Source organism: Pezoporus occidentalis, unplaced genomic scaffold (assembly GCF_034315485.1).
Source record: "Pezoporus occidentalis ecotype Australia unplaced genomic scaffold, CSIRO_AGI_Poc_V1 ctg107, whole genome shotgun sequence".
Lineage (NCBI taxonomy): Eukaryota > Metazoa > Chordata > Aves > Psittaciformes > Psittacidae > Pezoporus > Pezoporus occidentalis.
In genome coordinates this window covers 329,869-342,996 of record NW_026912854.1, presented here as the reverse complement: position 1 = coordinate 342,996, position 13,128 = coordinate 329,869, and the positions used below count along the sequence as shown (strand labels likewise).

Sequence of the window (13,128 nt, the reverse complement as noted above, 5' to 3'; positions counted from 1 at the left end):
AGGCTTTAGGCCTTGTTATTTGTTCGAAGCTGAAGCACAGTTTACACACAAAACCTCCTACTTGACCCCACATTTGCTATAAAATGCTTTTTATTTACATCCCCAAAGCAAATTTTGTTATAAATCAGGGGTTAGCAGAATAGCACAGTACTTCTAATATTCAGTCTGAAAGTAGCACTAGGCAAAAATGTTATTTAAACACCAATAAAAATATACTCATTTTTATATTTATTTAACATTTTTTAAGAAAAATAAGATAGCAAAAAGCAGGTGGTTACTGCAAAAAAATACTAGACATCACATTGTGTCTAATTTTAGGGAGGTAAGGTAAGAGAAACACTGACCATTTAATAAGCAGGACTGATACCAAATAGCTAATAACATCTTTCATTTTCTTTGCTCTCTTTTCTTTTTGTTTCTAAGAAGGAATACTTATACAGTTAGAGGTCAATGGATTTTTGTTTGCTCACTGTTCACCTCTGATACCAAAAGTCCTAGTTATCACTATGTGAAAACATTTTCTTATCAGAGCTCATTTCTTAGTCCATAAGCAACATTGTTTATCTTGTATCTCAGAAGAATTTACATCAAAACAAACTGAAAATCACTATACAAACAAAATTATGGATTTTTTAAGGCTTTCTGATTAGACAAAATTCTTTCTCAGCACAGGCCAAATACCTTCACTGTGCAGATAGTATTCAATGAATAACAGGTAACGAGAGTTCAATCTACATTGCAGAAAAAACCAAACCCTATTGCATTATTCAAAGAAAACAGAAGCAGTTTCCCCAAACCCATTTATTTCTTTAAGCATGTAAAAAACCCCAACAAAGAGCATTTTTAAAAAGTCAAATGCATCGAAACGTGTTTAACTGTTTGAATAATTCAATGTCACTTAAACCCCTAGATTTTCAAATTACCTCAGTTTACACTTGGTTCCACGTACCAAAAAATCCTACAGCACATTAAATCTCAAGATGATCTTTACACATCTACACCATAGAAAATAAACATTTTTTTATAGTTCCACCTCTCTCTTTACTCTGTACCACATAAGGTCTTCAATACGAAAGATTTCACAAAACCCGACTTTTCCTTATTTGATAGTCTCAGATCAAGTGCTGCTTGATGCTATGTGAAACATCACCAACCAGTACAATGTCAAACTGAGCAAAAAATTGCTAGATCCAATTAGCAGCTTTTACCTGCCCTAAATCTATAGACAAAAAAATCTTACCAAAACAGCTGAAGAAAAAGACAGAGTTCTTAGACACCAGATGTGAGTACCACGTTCAAAACTACCTTATGTAATAACCTTTGGTTTAATGTACTCTTATGAATAAATATAAGGGGCTTATATTACAAATATACTTAAATATAATATACTGAACTAAATTGCTCCAAAACACTATAGCTTCTTATAGCAAAAAAGGATCATAATTTAATTTCATCCCTTCTCCTGAATCCCATGATACAAACACAGTGTCTCAAAGGGCAACACCAATATAGTATCTCAAAGTTACCACGTAAGACAAATGTATCAAAACCGTTAAAATCCAATACTGTGTTTCTAAATAGCAGAAAGGTTTCAGACACAGAAAAGGCCTACCAACAGAAGGCCCACAGACCCATGGGGTTTTCTTCATTATTTCTTAACAAATGAGAAACACAATCTTTTTTAAAAGTAACTGAAAAGATTACATTAAAGCTCCAAGTCTTTGTAGGCACATTTAAAGGCAGATGCCAAAATTCTTTCTCGTACCTCTGCAAGATCCTCATGTTTAACATCAGTATAGAAGAGGAGTTGGCAATAATTTTTTAAGAGCAGTGAAAAAAATTTGTGCTATATATTACTGTAAAGCTTTAGGAACAGTTTGAACCATGCTTGGCAAAATATATACCAAATGAAATCCATCTGGATTTTATTCATGCAACTAAGAAACTATAACATAAAACCCAGAAGCAAATTCATTACTGTATTCTAAATTTGATTTGTATCAAACAACAAATAATAAACCAGTTCAGACTCAATTTAGGAACTGTATTTCACCATGGATTTTTGTCTTAATTTTCTAACGTCCTATTTTATTTTGTTACACACATCTATGATGGCATTAATGCTGATATGTTTTTCTTACAGAAGACAAGACTGCCCTAATCATTTTGTTAAATGCTGAAAAGAACTTTAATCCACATGTACCTGCATTCCAGGCAAGGTCCAAACCTCATAAAGCAAACATTCATAAAACATAATCAGATACATGCCTAGATTTGATCTGGTGTGTAAGTGGTTAAGAAAAGTTGTTCAGCATTTTATTGCGCCAATCTCAAAATCCTACAGGAAAGCGTACAGAGAGCTTTTAGCACTAGATGGCATCCTCACAGAGTGGCTCGACCAGCAACAAAATTGTGTCTGGATGGTGAAACTGATTCAGAGGATCTCACTCCATCCAAACACACCATTTATACTTTCTGGAAACGAGCAGCTTTTGAGTTTCAAGAGCCCTGTATGCATATGATATATGCCAATTATGTGATACATAGCTGGCAACCAAAACTGAAACATTCATCCAGTGTGAAAAAAGATAAACACAGAGTTATTATCCATTTGCTCCCTCACAGTCCTATCCTGAACTTCAGCCTTTAAAATGTGACCACAAGCACAGTCTATGTGATACTCAAAATGGGCTATGCTTTTAAACATCACCATAGGAATAGAAAAAAAAACTAAGGACACTAACCTCTATATCCGTTTGAAAGTTGAAGAGGTCTATTCTTTGCCAATTGCTTCCATCCAAAGCTAAAACATTCCATGCCTGCAGAAAACAAACACAGTTCATTTATTACCTCCACCGCCTGCTCCCTTCACTTTCCTCTCAGCAACTGAAATATAACAAAATATACAATTTCAGGTCAAATTTTTTAAAAGAACTGTAACTGTAGATGTTAGTTGTCATACAATATCAACTAGTTAAAAACACTGAATTTGTGGAAATAAATCTCACATCTCCCAAATGGAGTACACTGCAGAAGCTAACTTATGCCAGTAAAACACGTAGGAAAGCAAGAAATTAAAGTACATCCATGGATACAGCAAAGATCTAACCCTGCATTTTTAAAAAACTTTAGTGAATTCTGTCTAATAAGTTACTTTTGCTAAATCTCTATGGAGAAAAGTAGCTGCAGGTGAGATTCTGCCCAATAAACCCATAGTTCCTCAACCTCATTAGTTACTATTCTGAGAAAAACAGAAACCTTTCAGAAAACTGCTGACCTTCCACTGTTAGAACCAGGGCTTTCCTTTACAGGTGCAAAGTTACATGTGCATGCTTGAGAATTTGTCCTTCTCTGTCGAAGCAAAAGTTGCTCAAAGTAAAATAAAGCAAAAAAAGCTGGAGAAACATAAATACATTCAAGACCAGAAGAAAAAAATACTGCATCCAACCGACCGGTAGTCCTGAGAGAAAAATACAACTGATTCAATCACTTTGGTTTTCTTCCACTGTTTTGCAGGCTCTACCCGAAGGTTCTAACAAAACCTGATGTTAGCACAAAGCTTACTGACCTTGCAGGTCACAGTGATATGGGTGTAGGAATTAAACAGTTACACAATTCTACATTAAAACAAGCAAACAAAGCAAAACAAACAAAAAACAATAAACCCTGAACAAAATAAAACCCAATCCTCATCAAGAGAGGGAAGAAAAGCACGAAATAAACACGTTCATTCATGTTATATAAGAACACACTTCATTGTACACACTTGATGTGGGAACAGACTATTCTTCATTTTAATTCAAGAAAAATAATCAACATAAGCTAAACATAAAAGCTTACTTAGCATGCTTTCTCTAGTATCTTCTGCTGCCTTTTTCCTCCATTAGTAGTCCATCTACTTAACACCTTTTTGTACTTGGCAAGCAAGTGATGAATGTACTTCCTAGACACATGGTGCACATTAACTGAACTACATGGAATTTTAAACAGAAAATACATCTGAAAAATAGTGCTATGCAGCCACATGCTTTATAAAAAGCAAGTGCCATCACACCAAACTGGGCTTAATCCTTTCTCCAGATATAGACCATACACAACTAGGTTATCTTTTCCATAGCCTTTAAACAGAACTTCAGTACATAGCAACTAAGACCACATCTGAATGGAAAACTCTTCCTTTATTTTAAGAACCAAATAGACTGAGAGAACTAATGTTTGGGGGCTATTTTTGGACAGGAAGCAGATTGCCCCAAAGCCCATGATTTGTATATAACTAAGAGAATAGCATCCCCCAGAAAAACAAAAAACCCCAACAGAAATACATACCTTGGAAACTTGTGCGCATCGACACAAAGTAACTATGTCCAAGAAAGAAAATATTCTAGGAAGAAAGGCAAAGAACAACGATTAGAATGTTTTATTATAAAGTCAGACTAACACATGGACTCACAGCTCTGTAGTTCTATAAAAATGCACTAGTTGCACAAGAAGCAAGTTAAATGCAGTATGAGCATTTTATCAAGTTATTTTGCTGCTCAAGACTTAAGGAATAATATCACATCTATCATCTAAAGACAGTCACCACCAACATATTAGAACCAGCAGGTGTTTCTTCTGAAAATACCTATTTTCTGTTTCCCCCTCCTTACTACCCAAACATAAATGAATGATAAATTATTTTGCTTCTTTTTAATTCAGACAAACTAGCTTATAGACCTTTAACTGGGCTGCAATTAAAGAAATAACTCAAACAAATACAAGTGAAGGTTTCAGAGGTTGAAGACTAGTAAGAAATGGAGAAAAACACAGATAAATTCAAGAATCTAAGTACTAACAAAAAGAAAAATCACCCAAACTTCTAAAGGGCTTTCATAGTGACTACCAAGTCTAACAGTTATTTATTTTTTAATTTACTCAACAAGAAACAATTGAAAATTCAGCATTACTATTCTGAGCATGGAACCAATTCCTCAAGGCTGCCAACTCTTAATAGTTTTCTGAAAGAAATTTTTCACTGTCAAAATGAATTTTGCTAAATACCACTTCCAGACAACAATGAAATTGCTTCAAAGGGTGTTCTCGGTGAAGAAAAAAAAATAGCTTAAGCATAAAATACAAATCCTATTCCAAAATAATTCTCTATTACAGAGAGAGATACGAAATAGATGAAAGACATTACTGTGATGCACTTATAAATATAAATACTATATATAAATATATAAATAATATATATAAATATATAAATCCTGTGATTCACTGTTACCTTCTCGCCAATGAATTTTTTCAGTTATCAGAACAACTAATAGTAATAATAACAATTTCATCTTTTAGTGAGATGTTAACACTGAGGAGTAAACAACAGGTAAAAGATGCTGAATTTACTAATGTAAAATTACTATTTTCCAAGTGGAAATCTCAAGTGAGAGCTCAAAATGGATGCCTACATCTTAAGCGCTGTGAGTTTTAGCTGTGGTAAGAGTCAGCAAATGTAATGGAAGTTAATGGAAGCACTTCTTCCATGTAACAGCCTTCCAGATGTTTATTATTATCACTTTAGATAATTGGTATTCCAATACTCATTAACACATGGAAATACTTTATCTTTTTCACTGCAGAGTAATACCTTGTCTTCAAAAACTATTAGCCATGAAAACAGAAGGCAAGACATTCTCAAAAGCTATGAAACAATTTATAAAACCTGTTGATAATATTCCTTTTGATAGCATATATTTCTGTCATTTGAACATCCATTCTGAGGTCTGACCATTTCCAAGAAATTTAGCAGCGTTTCATGCAAAAAGGACATACAAATGTGCTCAGCAAAATTGCTGGATTGTTCAGATGAACACTGAAAGTGTTCTCAGCCTTGTAAGAGCAGCATTTATAACAATGCCCCACCATGAACTTGCCAACTAACCCATGACTTGCCAGCACAAGGAAAATGGCAGGAGATGAATGTCGCCAATGATGCTAGAGACCTGCTAAAGCTTCTTGGTTTGTAAAAGCTTCCTCCTAGTACCACTGTATGAGTGTAATCAGAAGGTTATCTCATATTTACAGAGGCTGAAGCACAAAAAAGGTCTATATTATTTGTTACAAAGGAAAGTTTGTGACAAACCACATTGTGACACAATACTCTTGCCTGAATGAAGAACATGACATGCTTTAGAAGTGATGTATCTAGTTACACTGAAATATGAAACAACAGAAGAAATTGCAAGATGTCGAAGAGAAAGTATTTCATACTGCCAGACTGAGTTGTCTGGCAGTCTGTCTTCATGTTTGATTGTTTATTGCTGTTAGAAGATCAAAAGTAAATGAAAACCAAATGCAGAACACATGTATTTAGTTTTGCTCCATTCTGTATGAAGTGACTTTTTAAAAAGTCAAAACCAAAAAGTGGTCATTTTATGTTAAAAGGAAAAATACTTTAGTAAGTGTAAACATTCATGATGCTCTCAGTTTTTATTTTTATTCTAAAGAAGAAACTTTCTTGCAAGGTGCTCCAAAATGTCCCCACCAAAATAATATTTGCTGGATTATAATGCATCCTAATCAGAATCATTACTGAATTAAATACTAGGATAGGTAAGAGATGCCAGTAAATTCCAAAGAGTCATTTTGCCAACTTGCTTGAAAGCATTTCTTCCCCATACTTTTCTGTTTACCTTCTATAGTACAGGCTTACATATGCACCACTAAAACACACTTGCTTCTCTACTGCAGTCACACAGAACTACTAGGAAATACTTACCAGTCAGGAAAATTAGCCAACAAGGCACAAGACTGTAAGGTTTAAAGTAATTTAAAGTCTTTTAAAGACTTTGAAGTCTTTAAGAGACTTCAAAGGCAACCAAAAAACTGAGATGGAGATGGCAACACTGGCATCATCAGTCATCTGTTAGCATTAGACACTGACAGTGTCTGGCACTTAAGGGTGAAGAATAATGTCAGCAGGCACTTGTAATTTTAAAAAGTGGAAAAAACTACCAAGACAGACAGCTGATGGTTGTATGGCACTTCTGTCCTCTATGACCATAGCTATGCAGATGGAAGCTAATACAGCCAGCAGGAGGATTAATTTCCACTTAAGCCTTTGACATGAAGTATGGGGAAACTGGAAATTAAGTTAATAGATCCACAGGAAAGTTTAGGATCATCTATTCTGATTGCCAGTATCCAGGCTATTCAATTCTCCATAATTATCCTATATGAAGTTCAAGAACGCGAATCCCCTTACAACCAAGCAGAGCTCTTCAAGACTTTCCATCCCTAGACACATACCAGTCTGGACACATGAGTTTGGCCTTGGAGGTCTTTCAATGTTAACAGTACCTGCAGTACACATAAGCTTCATGCCAAAGACATAATGGGCAGCACAAGCGCACAGTTCTTCAACTCCCTTATGGTAAGGATGAATTTTACTAAAGCCTAACATCCATAAAAGGATCTATTCTTGATTTGAAAGCCTTCAAGAAATGGAAAATCACCACCTTCTCTGATAGTTTGTTCCACTGCTTAATTACGCTGTTACATTTGTGTTATTTCCAAGGTGAATGTCTGACTTGCAGCTTTAATGCTTTTTTCTATTTTTCTTCACCGAATTAGAGTACATTAGCAGTTAGTACTTTCCCCACACCGAGTTTTAAAGCACTTATCATGTCATCTTTAATGCTTCTTGTTGACAGACTTTGTACTTTAGTTCTTTGAATCTCATTTTCTCTGCACATTCTTCATTTTTCCAGTATGCTTCTTTAAATGTAGACATCAGAAGCACATGCAGCATTAAAAAAATTAGTATCAACAAAGCTGTACACAGATGTGCAAGTCTGCCAAGCAATTACAGTATCAGAAACAATCAAATTGACATGAGTACATAAACTGCATTCATATAGACTACTATAGAAGCCTTTAAAGAGGCATTTAATTATACAAACCCTTGAAGTGGGGAAAATTAATTATGTGTGTGCAACGATTCAGGACATGGTTTAGTGGTAGACTTGGCAGTGCCGGGTTAACAGTTGGACTTGATTTTACAGGTTTCTTCCAACCTAAGAATATCAATGATTCTGTGATTCTATGTTTGAGATGACAGATTTCTCCCCCACCTCAAAATACACACATTGTTTGTCTGCTTACAGAATTCTTACCAACTAAGAGTAGATCCATATACAAGTTTGTATTTTTCAGTTCTTTGACTCACCAGTTGGTACTTCCTATGGTAAGATATTTTACATCAACTGTGGGCCATTTAAGTACCTACCACATCTAGCTAAGAAATACCAATGGCATTATAACAATTTCTTGTAACCTTTGCTATATTTTTTCTATTTCCCCCACAGTTAAGCACACAGATGGTAAAGCATCACTTCAAACATACCAAATACTATGTTTGAATACACAAATTTTAAGTTTCTGGCAATTTCTTCCCTACAGTAGTAACAGGCTAAAAGCTGAGCAAAAAGCAGTGTGCAGTACTAAAAACAAAGAACAGAAACATGAAAACATATATAATACTTAATTAGCTGACTCACATGCTGCATATTCTTCTGTACAAGAAAAGCTGCTACTGGAACACAAGTCCTGGGTTCTTCTCCTAATTTAAGGCCCAAAACTTTGCTTATCCTCTCTGAAATCTGATTAAGCAATCAAATTTTTACTCTGATGACTATTATGACCCATAGTATGACTACTATGACCTATTATTATTCCAGTACATGCACCAAGTACATATGGTTTATAGCAGAACTCAGAACAGCTTCTGCATTTGTGGTCCAGCCTATGAAGTTGGTACTTTGAAGGCAGAAGGGAACATAACATGGTTCAAGGGGTCAAAAGGAATAAACATCTTTGTTTCTTTGTTTCTGAAGCTTGCCATTTTTGTGCAAAATCTTGTAGCACAGAAGGTTAGCAGTTAAAACACAAATGAACAAGTGTTATCTGTCCTTCTACATGCCAGAAGTACTGGCTATAACCCCATTTTCAAACCTGTACGTTTGAATTCAAACATGTATGTTTTCAAACTTCTCATCAAGCATAAAATAAAAAAAAAAAAAAGAAGGAAAAGGTTTTTGGAAGCTGTTGGAAAGTCAGAACATTCTAATATTACAGTCACTTCATTTTTTTTTGTTCCCAATGCTTTTCAGACTCATATGGTAACTTGAAAAATCCATTTGTTTTTCCCAGCAATTTACAAGGGGAAAAAAAAAAAAGAAAAAAGAAAACTATTCATCTTCAAGGCTGTGACATCTTACTGGAACAGCTGTTACTGTTAAAATTGCAACAGTCTCTCTCTGACTTTATTTCTGATCCTTCTGAAATAGATACGGGTTTATTAAGTTTAGACACCAGTGCAAATCCACAACTAATGTCCTGTATAATCATACGATGCTTTTCCATAAACATACAGGCTAAGCAAAGAAAAAACTATAATTGCCTGAAAACATTATTTAAATGACATGATTTATAACATCGTTGCAGGATTCTTACTCAAACATCATACAATTTAGCATTTATTCAACCTTTCACTTCTAGCAATATATAAGAGCAGAGGGGAAAGAGTATTCCTTGCCAACTGGCAAATTAACAGCATTGCAACAGCTAACAGTGATCATTTTTCTTTTAGCTTGAACAGTACCACAAATCAAAGCTTTTAGAAGCAGCCTGTTTCTTCCACAAAAATAAAATTACTCCAATATTACAAATAAAAATAAATGCACATAAACCAGAAAAAGTAACAAATTATCTCCTCCCTCTCTCCACTCAAGCTACCCTACCTAACTCAAAGCATAACTGCTGCCTCCAAATGAGGGTCTTCTTCAAAACCACTGCTGTCCATATTAGTCATATATCCTTTTCCTCCTCTGCACAGTCATCTGGGTCTCATTGAGAAGGAACAATAACCTCTGGGTTTGTATCCTAATGAGCTTTTTGCCTGAGAAGCTGAGGGTTTCAGTCGTTTACTTATAAGCATAGTAGAAAATCTGTAGAAAATGTGCAAGAGACATGACCCTGCCTTGAAAACCTTGCAATCTAATTCTGGTTGTTAGATAAATAATAAGAATAGTAAAAAAGAGCAAGAACTGCAGTATAAGACCAAGGGCTTATTTTGTTCAATTTTAGAGTATGTAACTGTATCAACAAATGAGTAAAATTTTACAGTTGTGGTATTTTCTAAGTCTACTATCAGAGAAAGGTTTCTCAATTTTAGAGAAAATCTGGATTGCTTGTTATAGTCAGATTACAGATGTTTAAATACTTGATGTAAATAAGAATGCAATACAAGAAATTGTGTTTCCATTTCCAGATATTTGTAACAAAATATTACCCACTCTTTTTCCACATGTCAAACTGTTGTTTGGGGCTTTTTTAGGGATTTTTGTTTTTTAAGAGCTGTAGTGTTTTCCAATGGTTTTCATACATATCTGATATAAGCAAACAACAAACTATGTATTTTATGACACTTTCAATAGTGTATTTACTATTCAGTTCCAGCACTATGAGCAAAATGTTTCTACTGCAACTGGCTTCCTCTCCTTTTAATTAAAAGGTAGACTGCATCGTTAATACAGCAAAAATAATTACAAAATTAATTACACTCAGTGCAGCAATATTTAATCCCTCTTGTCACAACCATATGGCAAGACAATTTTAAACATATTGTAGCACAAGCATAAACTGTTAGGTGTTGAAAGACTTTCAGGCTCTGTCTTGCAAAAGCATTTATGTGCAGAAGCATAAACCAAATTCCACACTGATAATCCTGTAGACAGCCAGGTTCGTGCCCCTAAATTTCCCCAGCTATCTATACTCCGCAGGGATGAGAACCCTGACCCCATGTCCCATCATACTACCCTCCAACATACTCTGCCTTTGGCCTTCTGAGTTTGTCTCTGCAGCAGTACAACTTCAAAAGGGAATTTTACAGAGCACCTCTCCCACCCATCCCCTTCCTCGCAGTTCCAAAGCCCTGACAGTCCAAGTCAATACTGTGCGTGTTATAAAATGTGGACTTTATTTCTCCCTGGCTATGGGCGGACCATGACTCGAGTCCCAGCATTCAGCATGAGATCATCATGGTCTTTACTAAGAAAGCTGACTCTCCCAGTTGAATTTCTCAGTCATCTATTCTGGCTACAGCTTTGATCTACTTTGGAAGATCACTATGCAACTGCAAAGAGGACATACACACGCAAGAACTAGATGGTTGGCTAAATCACTTCTGTGTATGCTTGGTCTGGGCTATTTTATTTTGTCATTCCAACATCAGGAAGTGCTTCAACCATGCAAAGGGTTTCTTTAGACACTGCACAATAGTGCAGTGGCAGTGCCTTCGCAGAATCACTTCCTCAGTTGGTCTAATCCAAGGTAAGCCTATATAGCCCCCAAGTTGTTCTGCAAGAAGTTATCTTGTATTCAAGAGCTAACAGCTAAGTCACTGGTATTGTCCAATTTCTTGCACATTTTTTTCCCCTGAGTTCTTTAAAATGTCCTTTAAAATGCGTATGTTGGAATAAACATACACCTCAATGAAACAATTAAGCTACTCCCTATTTAATGTTTTAAAGAACTTACCAAATTTGGTGTTGGAATACACAATTCAGAAAATTGACACCTAGAAGCTAAATGCAGGAATTCTCACAATTCCCAGGAGCAGGGCCCAGCCTGGGAGCTCTGCTCTGGCTGCCCCAGTATTGGCCAGTGTCAGCACCCAGACAGAACTGATGAGAGCAGAGGCTGCAGCGCAGAGCTTGGGGTGACAGGACAAGGGGTAATGGGTTCAAACTGAAACGGGAAGTTTAGGTTAGATATAAGGAAGAAGTTCCTTACTGTGAGGGTGGGGAGGCACTGGAATGGGTTGCCCAAGCAAGTCGTGAATGCTCCATCCCTGGCAGCATTCAAGGACAGGTCGGATGGAGTCTTGAGTGACAAGGTTTAGTGTGAGGTATCCCTGCCCATGGCAGGGGGTTGGAACTGGATGATCTTAAGGTACTTTCCAACCCTTTCTATGAGTCTAAAATGCAAACTACCATTATTTGAGACATTCTTCCACTTCAGACTGGATGCAATGACATATATACAAGGTAACCCAAACATCTTATTGTATTAAGAAGAAATCGTCAGCTCAGTTTTGTTAACACCATCACTTAAATCTGTAATTACAGCATTACAAGTGAACACTTTCCTTTTTTCTTCCCTCCAAGAGAGGCTGTAACAAACTCTATAGGCAGACACAGAAGACACCACTAAGCTGTTTCAGTTCCAGCATTGATGTGATCACATCCAGTTGAGCCGTATCATCATATATGGCAGTTTACACTTTGCCTGAAATCAACTTAAAAAAGATGAGAGTGCAAAGACATCCTTTAGCATCTCAACCATGGGCAGAACTTAACTGATCTTGATGTCATAGCTAACTCCTGCAAAGGTGAGCTATTCACAGTGCAAGCTGATGAAATTTATGACTAACCAAATTACTACAGTAAGGAAAGTTCTCTTGCTGGTTCTAACTTAGAGTAATGCTAACAGGCAGCACTTTTCTGCAGTGACTTTTTGAAAGCTTTGAACTTGAACTTACATTTTGTTATAACAAAATTCATGACATGAAGACTGTGAATTACATTACAGAAAGGATTACAGGCTCTTCAGACAGATAAAAACGTTGTGTAGCTTGGAAGAGTTGACTACTCTGTACACCAAAGCTTTTGGACATTTTACTTCAGTTTTTCTGACATGCAAGGAAAAGATCACTGTTAGATTGCATCTTCCATGGTATAGTATAATTCGAACACATTAAAACAAATCAAGGCTAACCAAAAGACAACAATTTCAACAATTCCAAGAACTAAACGAAGCATGTTACTATTTATTTCAAGACAGATTTAAAAAAGAATAAATAGCACTTGATAGCCTGTAAGCTATCTAAGCAATGCATGATCCTCATGTTTTTACCCCTTAACACACTATAAAGTTACCTTAACAGAAGTTCTTTGGGTAGTTTTTTGTTAATAAGGGCTTCATCATTATTTGAGAAAACCTAAAAACAGAAAGAAAAATCATCACTTAGACCTACAAGACAAAGGCTTTTAGAGAGTCTTTTCACCTTCTATTTAGGTGCTTAATTCTTTT

At 35.7% G+C, this 13,128-nt stretch overlaps 1 protein-coding gene across 2 annotated transcripts in view; it reads right to left on the bottom strand.

Moving 5' to 3' along the window:
- FBXL2 (F-box and leucine rich repeat protein 2) overlaps positions 1–13,128 on the bottom strand; it is a 44,614-nt gene that overhangs the window by 19,115 nt on the left and 12,371 nt on the right. Inside the window, exons 2-4 of one of the 2 annotated variants that reach the window (XM_062621443.1) lie at positions 12,975–13,036; positions 4,327–4,381; positions 2,745–2,819 (exon numbers count right to left, since the gene is read on the bottom strand). In XM_062621443.1, coding sequence (XP_062477427.1) covers positions 2,745–2,819; positions 4,327–4,381; positions 12,975–13,036 — 192 coding nt within the window. Of the gene's footprint in view, positions 1–2,744; positions 2,820–3,840; positions 3,919–4,326; positions 4,382–12,974; positions 13,037–13,128 lie in introns of those variants that run through there. The other variant, XM_062621453.1, reaches the window with a different exon arrangement.